We start from the raw sequence: 15,987 nt of genomic DNA, 5'->3' as shown, positions 1-15,987 counted from the left end.
TCATGGTGTGCACCCACCCCTTAAAGGTCTAGTGTGTAGGATTTAGTGGCTTCTAGCAGAACAGACTTGGCAGAAATAGAATATAATATTCACAAGTATGTTTTAATTAGTGTATAATCACCTGAAAATAAGAATCATTGTATTTTTGTTACCTTAGAGTGAGCCCTTTATATCTACATAGGGAGCGGGTCCTCCTCCACAGAGCCTGCCATGTTGCACCGCCATGTTTCTACAGTAGCCCAGAACGGACAAACCAAACACTGGCTCTAGAGAGGGACTTTCACATTTTTCGTGTCCATCATAGGTTCTCCTACATGCTTGGAAGGGGAGGGGAGGTGTATTCATTTGGTTGCAATCTGCAATCTCACCACTAGATGCCACTAAATCCTACACACTGGACATTTAAAATCAGATTTTCAATTAGCACAGAGAAACTTTCCACTTTCAGCACATGAATGTGAAAACAGCCTTCTAGTGTTAAACTCTGCACATATACCAGTCTGCACATTGAAGATAAAACATCCAACTGAAGGAACAAGAAGAAAAAACAATTTCTGAGTGGAAGAGGGACTTTAAGTTTACTTTATAAAGCCTTTATTTAAGCATTTATGTAGCAGAGTTTACAATGTGTTTACAAGTTGGCACTGAACCAAAACAAGGGAAATTTGTTTGAAATAACATCAGGAAACACTATTCAAAAGGAAATAGCAGAAAACTAATACATAAATACAATAAATACAATAAAAATCAGATTAAAAACAACAAATATAAACAACAATACAAGATTAAAATGGACAAAATAAAAAATACTTAAAGAAAAAAAGAAAAAAGAAAAGGGGTTTTTAAAGGTAATGAATTAGCAGCCTCAGTTCCTCAGTTCACAGTCCAGGAGCCCTCACCAAAAAACCATGTTCAGTCTCATGTCCAAACTGTAATGTGATGATGCTTCAATAAAACTCTTTATATTCTAATAGTTATATACCATAAGTTGTAACTGATATATCTAGTTTTGTCTGTTATGTACTGCAAAACAACCATCCACATGCTTCATGGTCTAAAAGAAGCATTGATGAACCAGTTTCTAAATACAATGCTTGGTTTCTTCAGTATCAGAAGCTTTGCAGGTTGAATACACTCAGAAATCATTTGTATGAGCAGACCAGGCTGCAGAAATGTGCTCTACTGTGGTTGTCTCGTTCATTGTTTCTGAACTGTTGGTGTCACAAGGTCCCGTTCAAAAATCTCCAATGGGTGATACTGTGATATGTGATGGGTGTCACTTAAAGGGCCAGTCCACCCAAGTCACAGAAAAAACACTTTTCTGTAGTAATATGTAGCCATGCAGATAGTTTTGGTTTTGTGTGCTTAAGTTTTGAGATATCTGCCTGTAAAACATCTGCTGCCACTTCTATACAAAGGAGGTGAAAGGAGTGTCGATGCTCAAAGCATTTGTTCAGCACTAAGTACTTTCAGTGAAAAGTGTTGACAGCGAACAGTAAATTGACCTTTTAAAGCTGCACCATACATTTGATAGTAAAATGCACTGGCCAAGTTGTTGCACAGAGAGCATTGAGTGCAGTTTATTAAAGTCATGTTACTGGAGTTCAGAGTAATAAAGAAACAGTGTTCAAATAGTTCAAATTTAAATTCAAACTTCAAGTCGCTTACTGCGGCTTCAATGTCCAAGTTAAATCTGTAGCAGAAATTGCTGAGACACACGACAACATGTGACAGACTCATAAGATGTTTTACCTTCAATATCTTTAGGGCATTCAACCAATTCTGATGACCTGATGTGCCACAGTTTACCAGCCAGCTGAATATCAGCTGAAATTAGACCAGTGAGTCACCAGCTCAAACTTCTGGAGAACTGTGACGCAGGATGGGGCCGAGAAAAAAAACAGGATACCTTGTTGATTTCCTCTGGATAAAAAAGCGTGGGTAAACACCCTGGCCACCCATCAACTTAATCAGAAACAGGAACGGCTAGATCACCAGTTAACCTAGCTTAATCCTGTGTTTTACAATGTAATGGTGAGCTAACAGGATCTGGTCCATGATCCATTTGAGATCCCACCCTGATCTGACTCTGAGGCCACAGTCTCAGTCCCTGTATTCATGCACACTTGGCAGTAGGCAGGCAGAAGGCCATGGTGGAGGGAGGCACCAGGATGTCTGTGAAGATGGGCCGGTATCCTGCTGGCAGAGGGGGGGCGCTCTGCTCCAGCAGGTCCAGTACTGTCCCTCTGATGTCCCTGGAAACGTCACCGCGGATGTCCAGCAGCACAGACACGTGCTCTTCACTGAGAAAACAACATATAGGTATAAATCCCTGGACTAGTCATTTTTTTGTCGACCAAATATTCATGTATCACTTTTTTTTATCACAATTACAAGGCATGAAATGCTTAAAAAAGCTTTTCATAACTGAATCCCAACACCATCAGTTTTGCTATGAGGACTGTATTTAGTGTGGTAATTAAACATCTTCACTATGAGGACAGCAGGTGATGGTCGGGGAAGAGCAGGCGTTGCTTACCTGATGTCGGGGTATTTCGCTGCTAGTCCTGACACTTCTAGAGCGAGCATGCCGGGGTCTTTGAGTTGGATGAAGTCAGCCAGGACAGGTAGTAAGGCCAAAGGGTTCACTTCAGGTACTGACCCCTCACCTTCCTTTGATGATATTGGATTTTGTAAGCAGAGTTAAACCCAGTATCTCACTGTTACTACTACAAAAGCAAAAGTCAAAGCCACTGTAGCTACTTGTGTGAAATTAGAAGTCATTATTTTGCCATAGACTCAATTAGTTTCAGCGCTTCAGACAGACAACCAGTGTAGTATTGATTTTTCAAATGAACTAATGAACCTCACACTGTTGCTCTATAAACAGAACATGTCTGTCTTTGCTCTCCAGACTTAAGTCCAACACGACTCTGCAACAAGAGCAAATTCAATGCTCGGAGCAAATGCACACAAGTAATGGAATAATGCTTCTAATGTAAAAAAAAAAACCCCTAAAATATCTAATTAACATGATTGTCACTTGTGACTATAATTAGTCTACATTTATCTATAAGTTAATATGGGTCATTATTTCAGTAGTTATTATCCAATGCAGTGTAATAGCCTTCTCTATGAAAACCTGGCTGATAAAAATAACCACACACACCTCTACACACATCAGACTGCTCAGTTATCACTCAGTGTTCTCCTTGTTTATTTGGGAGATGATGGATTACTGGAGCTCATTAAATGTGTTCATCATTAACTCATTTCCAACGTTTTTTTGAAAAAAATGGCATTTCATGTTTTATTCTGGAAATGCAAACACTATTGTGGCACATTTTGTAACAATATGACCATTAGAAATAACACTGAAATAGCGTCATACTAACAGCTTCACTAACGGCTTTGTTTCTATCGTCTTTGTACTAATGAACTGTTAAAATCCTACATCAGCTGCCTCTAACTGCAGATTTGTGCCACTCTGCACGCCTCTCTCCATATGTTGAGCTCCTGTTGTCAGTAGCAGTAATGTGACTGGCTGAGAGTTTGTTTATTGATCCTCCAGTTTATATTCACTTTCACTCAGCCCTTTTTGCACTTTGCACTGCTGCACATGCAAGAGCCAAAACAGCAGGTGGAGACGCCCACACCCACATTGTCCTCACCAGGCCGTGGAAGATTTCTCTGAACTGCTGGTCGTCCTGAACCATCTGCTGAGCGAGCTGCCTCCTCTCCTCAGCGCTGCGACACACCAACCTCTTCTGCATCAGAGCCCTGACGTACTCCACCACCATCAGCCACTGGGCTTCCTCCTGCAGACGCTGTAGGGACAGTATTGATATTGACTATACTTGTTGTTTGTTGTTTGTTTGTTCAGTACAAAGCAATCAACCTGAATCAAGAATGAATTATATTTCTGCCTGGGGTTTCCAAACAAACATTCATTGTACTTTGGTCTAAATGTTTTGCCCGACAAATAATATTCTTGTATTTTTTAGCCATGAAAATTGGCAGATGTAAAGACACTTAGCAGCTAATGATTGATGCCTCCGGAGCAGCCCCTCCTCTGAGAAATGTCATAACTAAAACTGTAAAATAGAGACGGAAACAGAGCGAAGCTGTGACCTGCCGGCAGGGGGGTCGAACACGGCCGTACAGCTCCAGGTGACGCTCCAGGACGCGGCAGAGTTTGGGTGTGGGGTCTCCCTGGACCAGCCAGGGTCGGGTCAGGAGGCCTGGGAGGAAAGGCTGAAGGTCTAGCAGGAGCTGATCCATCACCAGGCGACACGCACGCCTCACCGCCCGATCCAGAGCTGCCAGCGGGTTGGGAGGAGTCCGAGAGAACTGACCTGCCGACCGGGACGACTGCTGCTGCTGCAGGCTCTCTGTGGACTTTCTGCATCAAACATGACGGACACATTGGATCTTATTTAAGCTTGAGATTTAAATTATGGCCTGTACTTGTTTTTTATTCAAACTTCATTTTGTTTTAATCTTGTTTATTCTTGTAATTTGTTTTTTAGAGGCACTTAACTGTCAATCAATAACCTGTATGTCAAACAAAAATATCATTTTGTCTGGGAACAAACTTTTCTTACACTCAGTCTCTCCCAGCAGCATGAGGTGTAGTAAACTGTGCATAGGTTTTGTCCCCAGTGGGATTAAGAGAAGTACACACTGTGTGTCCCTACAGTAGGCAAAGCTGCTCTCGTACTGCAGCTTAATGCTGTTTTTTTGCTACATTAACCAATATCAATGTCATATCTACTGCTCTGTAATAAAGAGAAAAAATTGCACTAATTAGTTTGCTTTTCTGTTTATTTTCTTCTTCTTTACGGCAGCTTAGTGAATAAAAGCTTTTCATTTTGACATTCTTAGTCAGAGCAGATAAAGACTCCCTCCTGCTGTATTGGACTTTTCATGCTTTCATGTATTCAGACTTTTCATGCTTGATAAAATTACATCAGTAAATCCTAAAAACAATCAATCTAATCGAGCCATGACATACATATTTCTCACTGTGGTCCTTGACGGAGGTCAAGATAACATGTGCATGTTCTTCAGGTTCATCTTATGGAGGATAGAAATACATCTACTTGTCCCTTCAGCATCTATAAATGTGTAAATATTTTCAAATTTAACTGCTGGACATGATGATGTCACAAAATCATGCTTGTAGGTCCACATGTTAAACGGAGATTTAAGGTGAGCAGAGACAGTTTCCCTCTTCAGCAGATGAATGTGAAAATAAACACAAACATCATTCTGCACAGAGAAGCTCAAACATTCAAGTGAAGTAACAAGAAGTAAAACACATTGTTGGGTGGAGGTGGACTTTAATTTAATTCATATATGGAAGGTGTTTTCCTTTTTCAGATGTATTTTTTTTCTCCTGTTCTCTATTATCTATGAAGTATCTCTTTTTAAGCACAGGAGTAAAGTACCACCGTGCTTGTGATGCTGGCTGACATGCTATAAACCCTCTCTAGGTCCCAGAGGTGTCCAAAACTTTAAACGTTGTGTTGTCAAGCTTTGACATCATTGAAAATCAGTGGGAATTCACTGTTCCACTGCAGTAATCTTACTTGAGGATGATGCAGTTGCTGATGGAGGCCAGCAGATAGTGGAGGTAGAACTTGTTGTTGTTGTTGCTTGGATCTCTGCGATGCTCCTTCCCAAATTCCACCAGAGCTTCTCGAAACCTGGAAGTAAAGATGCGAAGGACTGGAGGTGAGTGAAAATGGTAAAAGTGAAGTGATTTGCCTGAAGCCAATTTCATACTGAGAATAAAATGAGCCTCAAGCACAACATGCACACACCTGTTCAGGAGGTTCTCCATCTCATACAGTCCCATCTGTATAGTCTGGTCTCGTAGGGATTCTCCGATCATCAGAGCCACCCGGGCGTTCTCCTCCAGCATCTACCACAGTCCCCAGATGAACAAAACAAATCCACAAACAACACACAGTATTACGTGACACATCACTACTGATAAAATCTGCACCACCAGTGCACTCGAGTTTAGGCGTTAGGCAGGTAATATGAAGCTGAAACGTGATTACAGTGCTTGAAGTAGGTTTAAAAGGAAAAGCAGGGAGACAGGGTTTTTTTGTAATTGAATAAAGAAACAATAAGCACATAATGTCATTATGAAGTATGTCCCTAGAGAGTGGATGAAGATTATCACCAGTGATTATGAACATGATGAGATTTGTGGCTTTCAAACTGATCTCACACTTTCCAGACTGAACTCTGGTTCATCTTGGCCACACTCTTTGGGTCAGTACTCACGGATCAGCCGTGGGTGATATGGCCTTAAAATATATCAACTTTTGCGATAACGATATTTATGATGATGTGAAAGTAATGATTTGCAGCTGGTGTGGTCAGCTCCTTGTATTGTGTGTGATGATGGTGGATGGAGCCACAGGATGTATTGAAGGAGCAGAGCTGTGACTCTTCTTTAAAATAACTGATCTGATCACAGTCATTAATGCAAACTCAACTGCTGTCCAGCTGATCAATATCTTCAAATCGATGCAGGTGGGTAAAACCATACAGTCTATGGGTAAAACATATCCAGCAGGTGGTTATCTAACTAACTTCATCCTTGTGTTTGACTGCTTCCATGCTTTTAATTTTGTCCCAACGGTGCAACTTGCCACTCTGATAAATAACGTGATGATCGATCAAACATGAATCTGACAGATCCTGATGCGTCTCTTTGATAAATTTAGTTAGTTAGTCTCTTCCACACTACTGAGTTGTTCTTTTTTTGGCACTAACTCCTCCACAGTGAGGAGTTGCTGTGTTTTGCTAATCATGACAAAAATACATCAACATGTTGCAATATTGTGATATGAAGCATGAGATCCTGCACACAATTAAGTTAAGTTCCACAACCCTCCAGTTATATGAGAGAGGGTATAAAACTGGTCCAGACCCAAAACCAGGACAGAATCTACAATGGTCCTTCTGTATGTGGGATTTGACAAATCAGACTTGAAAACATTTAAAATATGTGTTATAGTGTGTGTGTGTGTGTTTATTTATTGTGTAGTGTATACCTGTGTGATGATAGTGGGCAGGCTGGTTTGGTAGAAGCCTTCATGGTCTGTATCCGGCTCCTGGTCTCTCTGCCAGTCTTGCAGCTCCACCTGCAGAGCTTTGTGCATCCACTCCGACACACTCTTCTGTAACAGCAACAACATGGACACACACACACACTGCATGTGCTCAGTATGATAACACAGGTAGCATCATGCTCCTCTGCGTTTCATAGCCGTCTCGACAGGGTTCATAGACATTAGAGATTTCCGGCTGCAGTTTAGTCATCTTGAACACTTTGTGGGTAAATGAACACAGACTGAACTCTCTGTAGACTCACCCGCACGCTCTGCACATATTTGTTCTGCAGCTGCTCCAGTCCTTCAGTTGAGATAAGAGGTCCCAGCTCTTCTTTCTCCATCTCAGTCACCAGCTCTGGGTGACCCATCATGTCTGGGCTGCCAAAACAAGACTGTCACACTCTCAGCTTACTTCTTGCAACCTATTGTAATTTTTACCAACTATTTTGATAATCAATCAGTCATTCCAGTTATTTTTCCAAGAAAAAATGCCAAATATTCACTAGTTCCAGCATCCTAAAGAATTTTATGCTTTTCTTTATTATAGATGATAGTACACCAAATCTTTCAGTTTTGGACTTTTAAAATGAGAATAATCGTTAGTTGCAGCCCTAGTCTGATTCACTTCCATTTGACTAGGTTTTGCAATTTACACTAACAAGGTTTTTTACAAACAACTATTCCCTAAGTGAAGCTCTGAACGATTTCGGAAACTGAAAATTAGATACCAATTTCACAACAGATGGAAGCTGCGATAGATGACATTATTTGTGTTTCCCATCATTTCTGCTTGAATGCTGTGATGGTAATTAAGAGAAAGAGGAAGGAAAGACGAGGAGATAGGAGAGACTGTGCTCTAACAATGATGAGCTGCATTTTGATTGAAACGTACAGCGAGAGTCTCATCGACTGAACCAATGACATGCTGAAATTCAGGTTCAACATCTGGATAAAGTAAAGACCACTTCTCCAATGAAAACTAGAAGGAGATGTACATTTATTTAGATTCAATTAGATTTAATTCATGCTATCTGATAAGCCACCTCAGGTCAAATCTAATCCAGATTATACTTGGTGGAATGTTTGATGACAGAAATGTTCATATTACAGAAACTCTTTGGAAACTAAAATAATATCAGACAGACGGACAAACAGACACACACATTATAAAACACAAAATCTGTGCAGGTCAGGGATCTCACCTGTTGTAGATGTGTAGCACCCAGTTGAGCACAGCGAAGATTTCACCACTCTCCAGGTCCCAGCTGCTAACCTAGGCCACAAGTATCACTTACATGTGTATACTTAGCTCATCACAAGCTTGAAAATAAAAAGATAACTGATCGACACACTTCATTTGGTGATCACGATATGGCTACACTACATGGTGAGGAGTGTGTTTCTCTCACATCACTGACCTGTGCCAAGTGAGCATGTAAACAGCGGTGGCTGGCCCTCAGGTAAGCTCCAGTTAGACGGTAGTGTGGCGGGACGCAGTGCTCCAGCAGGTGGCGTACAGTGGCCAGGTCAGCCATGATACCGTGCTGGAGAGCGGAGAGGTGGCCTGCCAGGCCTGGACCACGTGTGTGTAGGTAGGACACGCTTCGAAACCGCGCAGACACTGCCTCCTCTAGTACCTGAACAGGATGAAATGTGTAACTTACAGCTAGCAATCTAAAAACAGAGACTTGGTAAAAAAAGAGAAGCATGTGTGAAGTAGGGCTAGGTGATATGGACAAAATCAAAGATCACAATATTTCTGACCAAATACCTCGATATCAATATTGCAACAATATTGTAAGGATGACTATTGGTGCTTTCACAAAATATTCACACATTGGGATTTTTGATAAATAATCATCAGTAATGAAGCTGTAATGACTGAGTGGGTAAAGGCAAATAATAGAAGAGCTACAACAGTCTGGTAAGTTAAGAAAATTACATAATTTTACTGTAATGCAGCCTTTAAAACCAGGAAAATACAACACTTATGCCATATCACGATATTACGATATCCAAAATCTAAGACGATATCTAGTCTCATATCACGATATTGATATAATATCGATATATTGCCCAGCCCTAGTTTGAAGCAGCTGATTAGGACCTGGAAGAAACATGCTCTCCAGCAGCGAGGTCGTCCAGGGGGCAGAGGTCTGCTGCTCCCCCCTCTCTCCTCCAGCAGAGCTTGGTCCAGGGCCTCCTCCCGCTCCACAATCCTCACCGCTGACACAAACGGTGTGGGGTTTTGCCGGGCCAGAGCCAGAGCACTGCTCACCACCGCCCACAGCTCCTTACCTGCAGAGAAAAGGTGGGTATGTTGAAGAGGGAGAACAACAAACACTGATTCAATACAGTTGAATCTTATTGTTAGTGTTTTAAGCTGGAGAAGTATTATATGTTTGTATATGTTGTATGTATCATATGTAACACACATATGCATGTTGGAACAAACTCCCCATTTCTTTAAATGTTCATTGATACATAGTATATTAAATGCCCTCACTTCTGCTCCCTATATAACACCATGACAACTTTTATTGGAATTACTTCCTGCAGGTGTGGCTGGTGTTTAATAAAATGTCTGAATTACTACTAATATTACTCAGCTCTGGTCAGTTTTGTCTGAATTGTTTAGATGTCCACCCCCTGTGTCTCTAAGCTCTCCTTACCCAGAGCCTCCACCAGCTGTCCGACACCAGAGAAGTATTTGGTCACCAGCTCCTGGTCTTCAGTGCTGAGTGCACCTCCTGCTGTCCCAGCAGACCCCTGGAGCTGCCACAGGATGTCGTCCTGCCAGCGCTCCAGATCCATCAGGCGGGCGTGTGCCTCCAGGAGCCGCCGGGACTCCACCAGACGCTCAGTCTCCAACACCATGCTCCGCACTGGCAAGACCGAGGAAGGAGAGGATACAGGGATGATTTTAAATTGGGGGGTCGTAATATTTCCTGATTAGAATCATGCTAAGGAAGAAATATTAACATTTAGGGGTGTGTTAGAAGTTTTTTTCCTTTTTCTGAGGCGTTGGATATTGTTCAATATGAATATATTAACAGAGGGTGGACAAAATATCAGGAACAGCTGGCAAGTTATACACAGATACAGTATATACTGTATTTATGAATATAATCCAATGCAACACATTTATCTTTAATTTATACTCATGTCTAGTAAGTAATGAGGCCATTTATAATATATGGTCTTATTACCAGACATGAATCCAAACTTCTCTGAAACAGTGTCAACATTAATTGAACACTATAAGTTTCACACATGTGGCATTTATTGTGGTGATGTATTGGATTGGATTATATTGACAGTGTATTTACCTCATGTACAGTATGTAACTTGTTATAATCATTCACTCATGATAGGATTAAGACAAATACAACTATGATAAAATGGAAGGCAAACTACATTCTTTAACTCCTGATCATGACAGGACATCATTGTTAACAAAAACATATATTCTCAGGTTTTTTTCCTCATAACACCCTGTTTGCTACTATACATGCATGTGTACAACAAATGAGTTTAACATGATTCAATGTTGAGAACTCCTGTGTGTCCATAAAGCAGCATCTCACCAGAGTAAAGTCGTGGCAGGTTGCTGACGGCAGCGAGGAGCTGACAGTGGTTGACTGACACTTCTCTCAGCCTCTCCAGAGATTTCATTCCCTCTCCATTTCGGTTAGACTCCAACCCTGCCTTCCTCAAAGCATGTGACACCTCCTTCAGCTCGACCCTGGCCTCCCGGAGCTGCTCCAGACCCCAGCCTACCCCCTCCAGGTATGACTGGACCATGGACTGGAAGGAAATGATTGATAATAGGAAGTATTGAGAAGTAGTCGGTAGAGTTAGTCGTATCAGTATGTTTATCAGCGTGTTTGCGTGTGTTGATGTGTGCATCAGTGTTGTCACCTTGAGTCTGGTGTGTATGGAGGACGTCCTCTGGCTCTCTCTCTTCTTGTACTGGCTCAGTCGCTCCAGATGTTCAGGTCGACAGAAAACACCTGACGCCCACTTCAAGGCAGCGCCACGGGCCAAACACTCCGCTCTCTCCACCTCTGGCCATACCGCAGCCACTGCCACCATGTCTGTCAGAAAGACAGAAAGAACATGAGTCAGGCCTGAAGTTTTGAAGCAATTCTGAGGGATCGTATTCATAAAAAATGATTTCAGAAAGGTAATTATTTACTCTTAGTATTATGATACTGTTTGATTAAACCTTTTTATGTTACAGATAATTGCGAAGAGACATTTTATCTAGAGATCCCAGACTAATAACAGATATATTTAATTTTGCAAGATTTATTTGGAGGTGGAGCTGCACTGGAGAAGCAAAAGTGATATAATCTGTTGCATTAAAGCCCCGATGTGTAGGATTTTTTACGCGATCATTTCAATTATTCTGATGGCATAAGTTTTTGTTTGCCACTGTGTTTTTTTCTATACTACCTGTAGAAGTTGTTCTAGAGTTTAATTGTTTAACACTTGGTTAGTTTGGAGTTAGGTAGATGTTGTTGTCATTAATGATAAGATTTATGATGAATAGTGGCACTTTTGCCCTTTTAACATTGTCATTTTGTGATGTTTTAAAGAAAAGTCAAGTCAGTTTTATCTACATAGACCAAGATCACATGTGTCACAAATTTACCTGAAAGGGCTTTATAATCCATGCAGGATACAATATCCTCTATCCCAAGACAGACAGAAGAAAAAAATGCCTTCTCTACCTTCAATCAATCAATCAATAAATTTTTATTCATATAGCGCCATATCACAACAGAAGTCATCTCAAGGCACTTTTCACATAGAGCAGGTCAAGACCGTACTCTTTAATTTACAGAGACCCAACAATTCCCCCATGAGCAAGCACTTGGCGACAGCGGTAAGGAAAAACTCCCCTTTAACGGGTAGAAACCTCAAGCAGAACCCGGCTCTTGGTGGGCGGCCATCTGCTTTGACCGGTTGGGTTGAGAGAGAGAAAGAGAGAGGGAAAGGGGGAGGGGGGGACAGAAGAAAACAATCACAACAACAATAAGCACAAGCAGCAACAGCCAGGGAAGGATGCCATCAGGACTGTGAAGGACCGTGAAGGTTCAACCTTGTTACCTGGATGGCAGTGTGTGTGTTTGCCCAATGTGTTTTAATCTCCAGCTGAACTAAGTTTTATCTCCTCTGATTGAATAATTTACTCAGCATATTGTATATGGAACAGTGATGCTTGTCCATAAACCTGATGAACGTCAAGCAGATCTAAATGTTGTAAGAAAACAAAATATACCAGCAGTAAGAAAGACAGTGTGCAGGACGTTCTTCTTCCTTTTATGCATAGACTATAAAATCAAGATAAAAATTAAAGACACAGTTTTCCAGCTATTTAATATGACTATGAAGAAGGGATAAAAAGAAGGGATAAGAGAGAGGGAAGCTAATGATAGCTCATGAAGCCTGATTTAAAAAGAAAAAAAAACATCACTCTGATGATGGTCAGCTAGCTAGTCTAGCTAACCATCTACATTCACATTCATTACACAGCCAATGGTTTATTTACTTTAGAAGGTCCTATCATGGCATTAATCGAACTCATGAAGGTCATGAATGTCACACTCATGAATAAACGTAAATGTAATTTATTTTTCTTTGTTATGTTTTGATCACAGTTTCTTCCCTTATATTCAGGTTTGCTGGTTAGCTTAAGTTGCTACATGTTACATTTTTGATTTGGAATGGTTGAACTCCAACTCGGTCCAACATGTTATGACAATTAATTCTGCCTCTTTTACTTTACTGAAACACACAAACACACACACACACACACACACACACACACACACACACACACACACACACACCAGACATGTTTAGGAGAAGTAGCAGCAACAGTATCAGTGTTTTCAGTGAACTCTGAAGCTGAACTCACACTTGTGTTAATTAACCAGCCTGATCAGATCCAATACAACAACAAAATATGTGAAATATAAAAGAACGTGACTCAGTTCTACTTTACTATTGCAGGTTAAAGGCTCTCATAGTTTCCCACAGTGCTTTATGCTGGATGATAAAAGACCACCTCACTAACATCATACAAATAATACACTTTTATAGAACAAAGCATTAATGTTCAGGGGAAAAAAGCAGCAGTGCTACTTCACACAGCACATGCTTGATATTTATTGGGTCTGACTATAGTCCAGGGCGTCATTTACTGACTAAACTGATGAGATGCGTAAGGATCTGGGCAGCTTACCCACTTGGATAAAAAAAATTTCTGGGTTAGGCCCCACGTGAATGAGTTCTTTTAGAATGAAATCGTTTTTAACATCTCAAACTGTACAATTGGCAGAGAAAATTACCCTTTGCGACCAGGGCACAACCTCTCCCCTTGACAGAAAAGCTGGAATTGGCTCAATTATCTGCCATACGAGGTTTAACTCAGCTAGTGTCATTATTTCTGTCTTCATGGCAGTTCTGCATCCAGGTTTGTTCCAACTTTGAAAGATTTCTGTCAAGGGTGATTATGTATTGCATTATTTAATATTTGTTTTTAAAAGAAAAATCTGTTTCTTATATGTAAGCTCATGACATGTACACTCCCAGCTCACTGTTGATGCTTTCATAGTTGGGCTACCAACCAAAATCACCCATAAAAGAGACAATTTTGAGCATGCTAAGCTGGAGCAGTATTGATGATCAGGGAATGGGATACAGTAAGAAGTCTGAGTCAAACATTTCTCTGCGTCCTAATGGAGAGGATAATTCTATAGCAGAGAAAACTGAGGCTCTGTTGTCAGCCGGCCAGTCAGGTAAGCAGGATATCATTTGTCATCTGTTAGTCAGCTAGACAGGCAGCCGACAGATCAGCTGTGCCGTCATCAGAGTCACGTGACATTGCTTCCATTTGGATTACACATCTTAATGGGTCTTAATTGAATAATATACTGGTTAGTGACTCAGCAGACAGTGATGTGCTGTGCTTGTGACCCAGCATAGAGCAGCCTTTCAGTGACTTTAGGGTCACTGATTGTGCACATATCACTAAAGATCCAGGTTTTCTCAGTGTCCTGGTAAGTAAAGTCACTGTGTGTGTTGATGTTTGGATGTCTCAATTTCAGAAAACAGGATTGTCTCTGTCTCAGGGGAGGTCATGGGACACTCTGCTATCTCCTACCAAGACTAAATCTGAGCACTGAAACGTCATCATCAGCAATTCTGCAAAACAAACCACAGAGTTCTCTGTCAGGAAAGTGATGTGTCTCATGTAAGTTAGCGCTGCAACAGCGCAGGCAAAAACACAACTGCACACAACACAATACAGCACGTACTCATTAACGATCTATAACGCTGCTGTAATGGCGGGCTGGAATGGAAACCAGCAGACTCTCTGGTCATAATGGCACATAGATGGATGGATCAGAACAAACAGACCTCCTTCTGTGGGACTGAATGTGTGTTTGAACACCAGTATGCTATATTATTTTATATTTGGCTATTTATTCCATGAAAAAAACAATACTCACATTTTTATTTCTTCACGTCAGGGTGGAAAAGTATTTGAAATCAGTGTTCTTGACCTTGGAAACAGCAGCTGAGAAACTCTCAACAACTGGTCTATTTAGTAGCTATTTAGTAGCTGCTCTGGAGCTTTAAATCACATCACATGATCTTCATCAGCAAATAGAGTTTACCCAGTAGTCATAGAATTGTATAAGTTTATATTTTTACTTTTTCCAAAGCAGTGAGTCTATAAAAGTGCTCAGACAGAAATGGAACTACATGTCCATGATCAGCTGAGTAAACTCTATGTGCTGATGAGAATCATGCCATATGATTGAAAGCTCTAGAAAAGCAACTAAATGAGCTTTGCCGTAAGACCGTTTTCTCAACTATTTGAAATCACATTTGAAAGATCAGGAAACACTAAAACTATGTTCAATCAAACTGATGAATTGTTAGGATTAAATGTATTTATTTTCAAAACAGTCACAGTTTCAGCCTGTTTCAGTCTGTAGCTGTGATCAGGCAGGAACCTTCATCACACGACATGTGGATGACACTGACTGGCAGATGTTCAATATGTAACCAAAGGCCAGTGGCCAACAAATCAACACCTCACTCTAAACCTGATTCCTAAATGATGAATACTGAAGATTTCATTCATTTCTCTCATAGAGAAGCAACACTGCAGCCTCATGCACAGTTTTGTTTTGCCTCTAACTGTTGAGAGACTTTCGAAGCAGTGGGTGTTGGTCATTCGGCAGTGTTGTCAACAGGCAAAATGTGTGTGTGTGTGTGTGTGTGTCTTTGTGTCCCATTACCTTCTGGTTTGTCACCACCATTCTTCTGATTCCCTGCTGACATTGAAGTTCAGTTTTCAGCCACCCGTCCACCCAACGAGTCTCCTTTACCCCGAGGGCCGGCACTGAGGGTGCCCAGGGTGCAACGCTGGCAGAGGAGGGTGAGGAAAGACAGAGATGACAGAGAGGAGGAGGAGAAGAAGAAGAAGAAGAAGAAAGGGTGGAGGAGAGAGAGCACATATCCATTCTATTGACGGCTTTCCTCTCTTCCCTCACACACACTCTCTCTCCCAGACACATCCTCTGCTGAGAGGCCGGCAGGAAAGGGAGGGGGCTGGAAGGGAGGAGAGGGAAGAGAATAATGCAGGGGGGTGGGGAGGGAGGGGGAGAAAGGGGCAGGAATAGGGAGGGTATAGGGTGATGTGCTGCATTCAGGGGCCTGTGGCGAAGATAGTAAATCTTAATAGAGTAGACTTAAATACTTTTTAACTCGGATATCTGATTCCAATTTAAAAAAAAATAAAAATAAAAATCCTAATCTAGCTTTTTGCGGG

The 15,987-nt window shown here is 41.2% G+C and overlaps 1 protein-coding gene across 1 annotated transcript; it reads right to left on the bottom strand.

Moving 5' to 3' along the window:
• Positions 1–577: 577 nt before the first annotated feature.
• On the bottom strand, positions 578–15,802 carry exoc3l1 (exocyst complex component 3-like 1). The gene is made up of 15 exons (XM_044357506.1): positions 15,455–15,802; positions 11,055–11,230; positions 10,721–10,940; positions 9,806–10,018; positions 9,241–9,431; positions 8,552–8,770; positions 8,336–8,406; positions 7,394–7,511; positions 7,074–7,199; positions 5,826–5,926; positions 5,592–5,708; positions 4,132–4,402; positions 3,672–3,827; positions 2,540–2,673; positions 578–2,303 (listed from the first exon to the last, which is right to left on the bottom strand). Exons 1-15 carry the CDS (start codon positions 15,495–15,497, stop codon positions 2,117–2,119), a joined length of 2,343 nt encoding a protein of 780 aa, XP_044213441.1. The 5' UTR covers positions 15,498–15,802; the 3' UTR covers positions 578–2,116.
• Positions 15,803–15,987: the final 185 nt, after the last annotated feature.

Source organism: Thunnus albacares, chromosome 7 (assembly GCF_914725855.1).
Source record: "Thunnus albacares chromosome 7, fThuAlb1.1, whole genome shotgun sequence".
NCBI classification, from domain to species: Eukaryota; Metazoa; Chordata; class Actinopteri; order Scombriformes; family Scombridae; genus Thunnus; species Thunnus albacares.
Note: the sequence above shows the minus strand (reverse complement) of the source record. Positions and strands in the feature narration are given on the sequence as shown.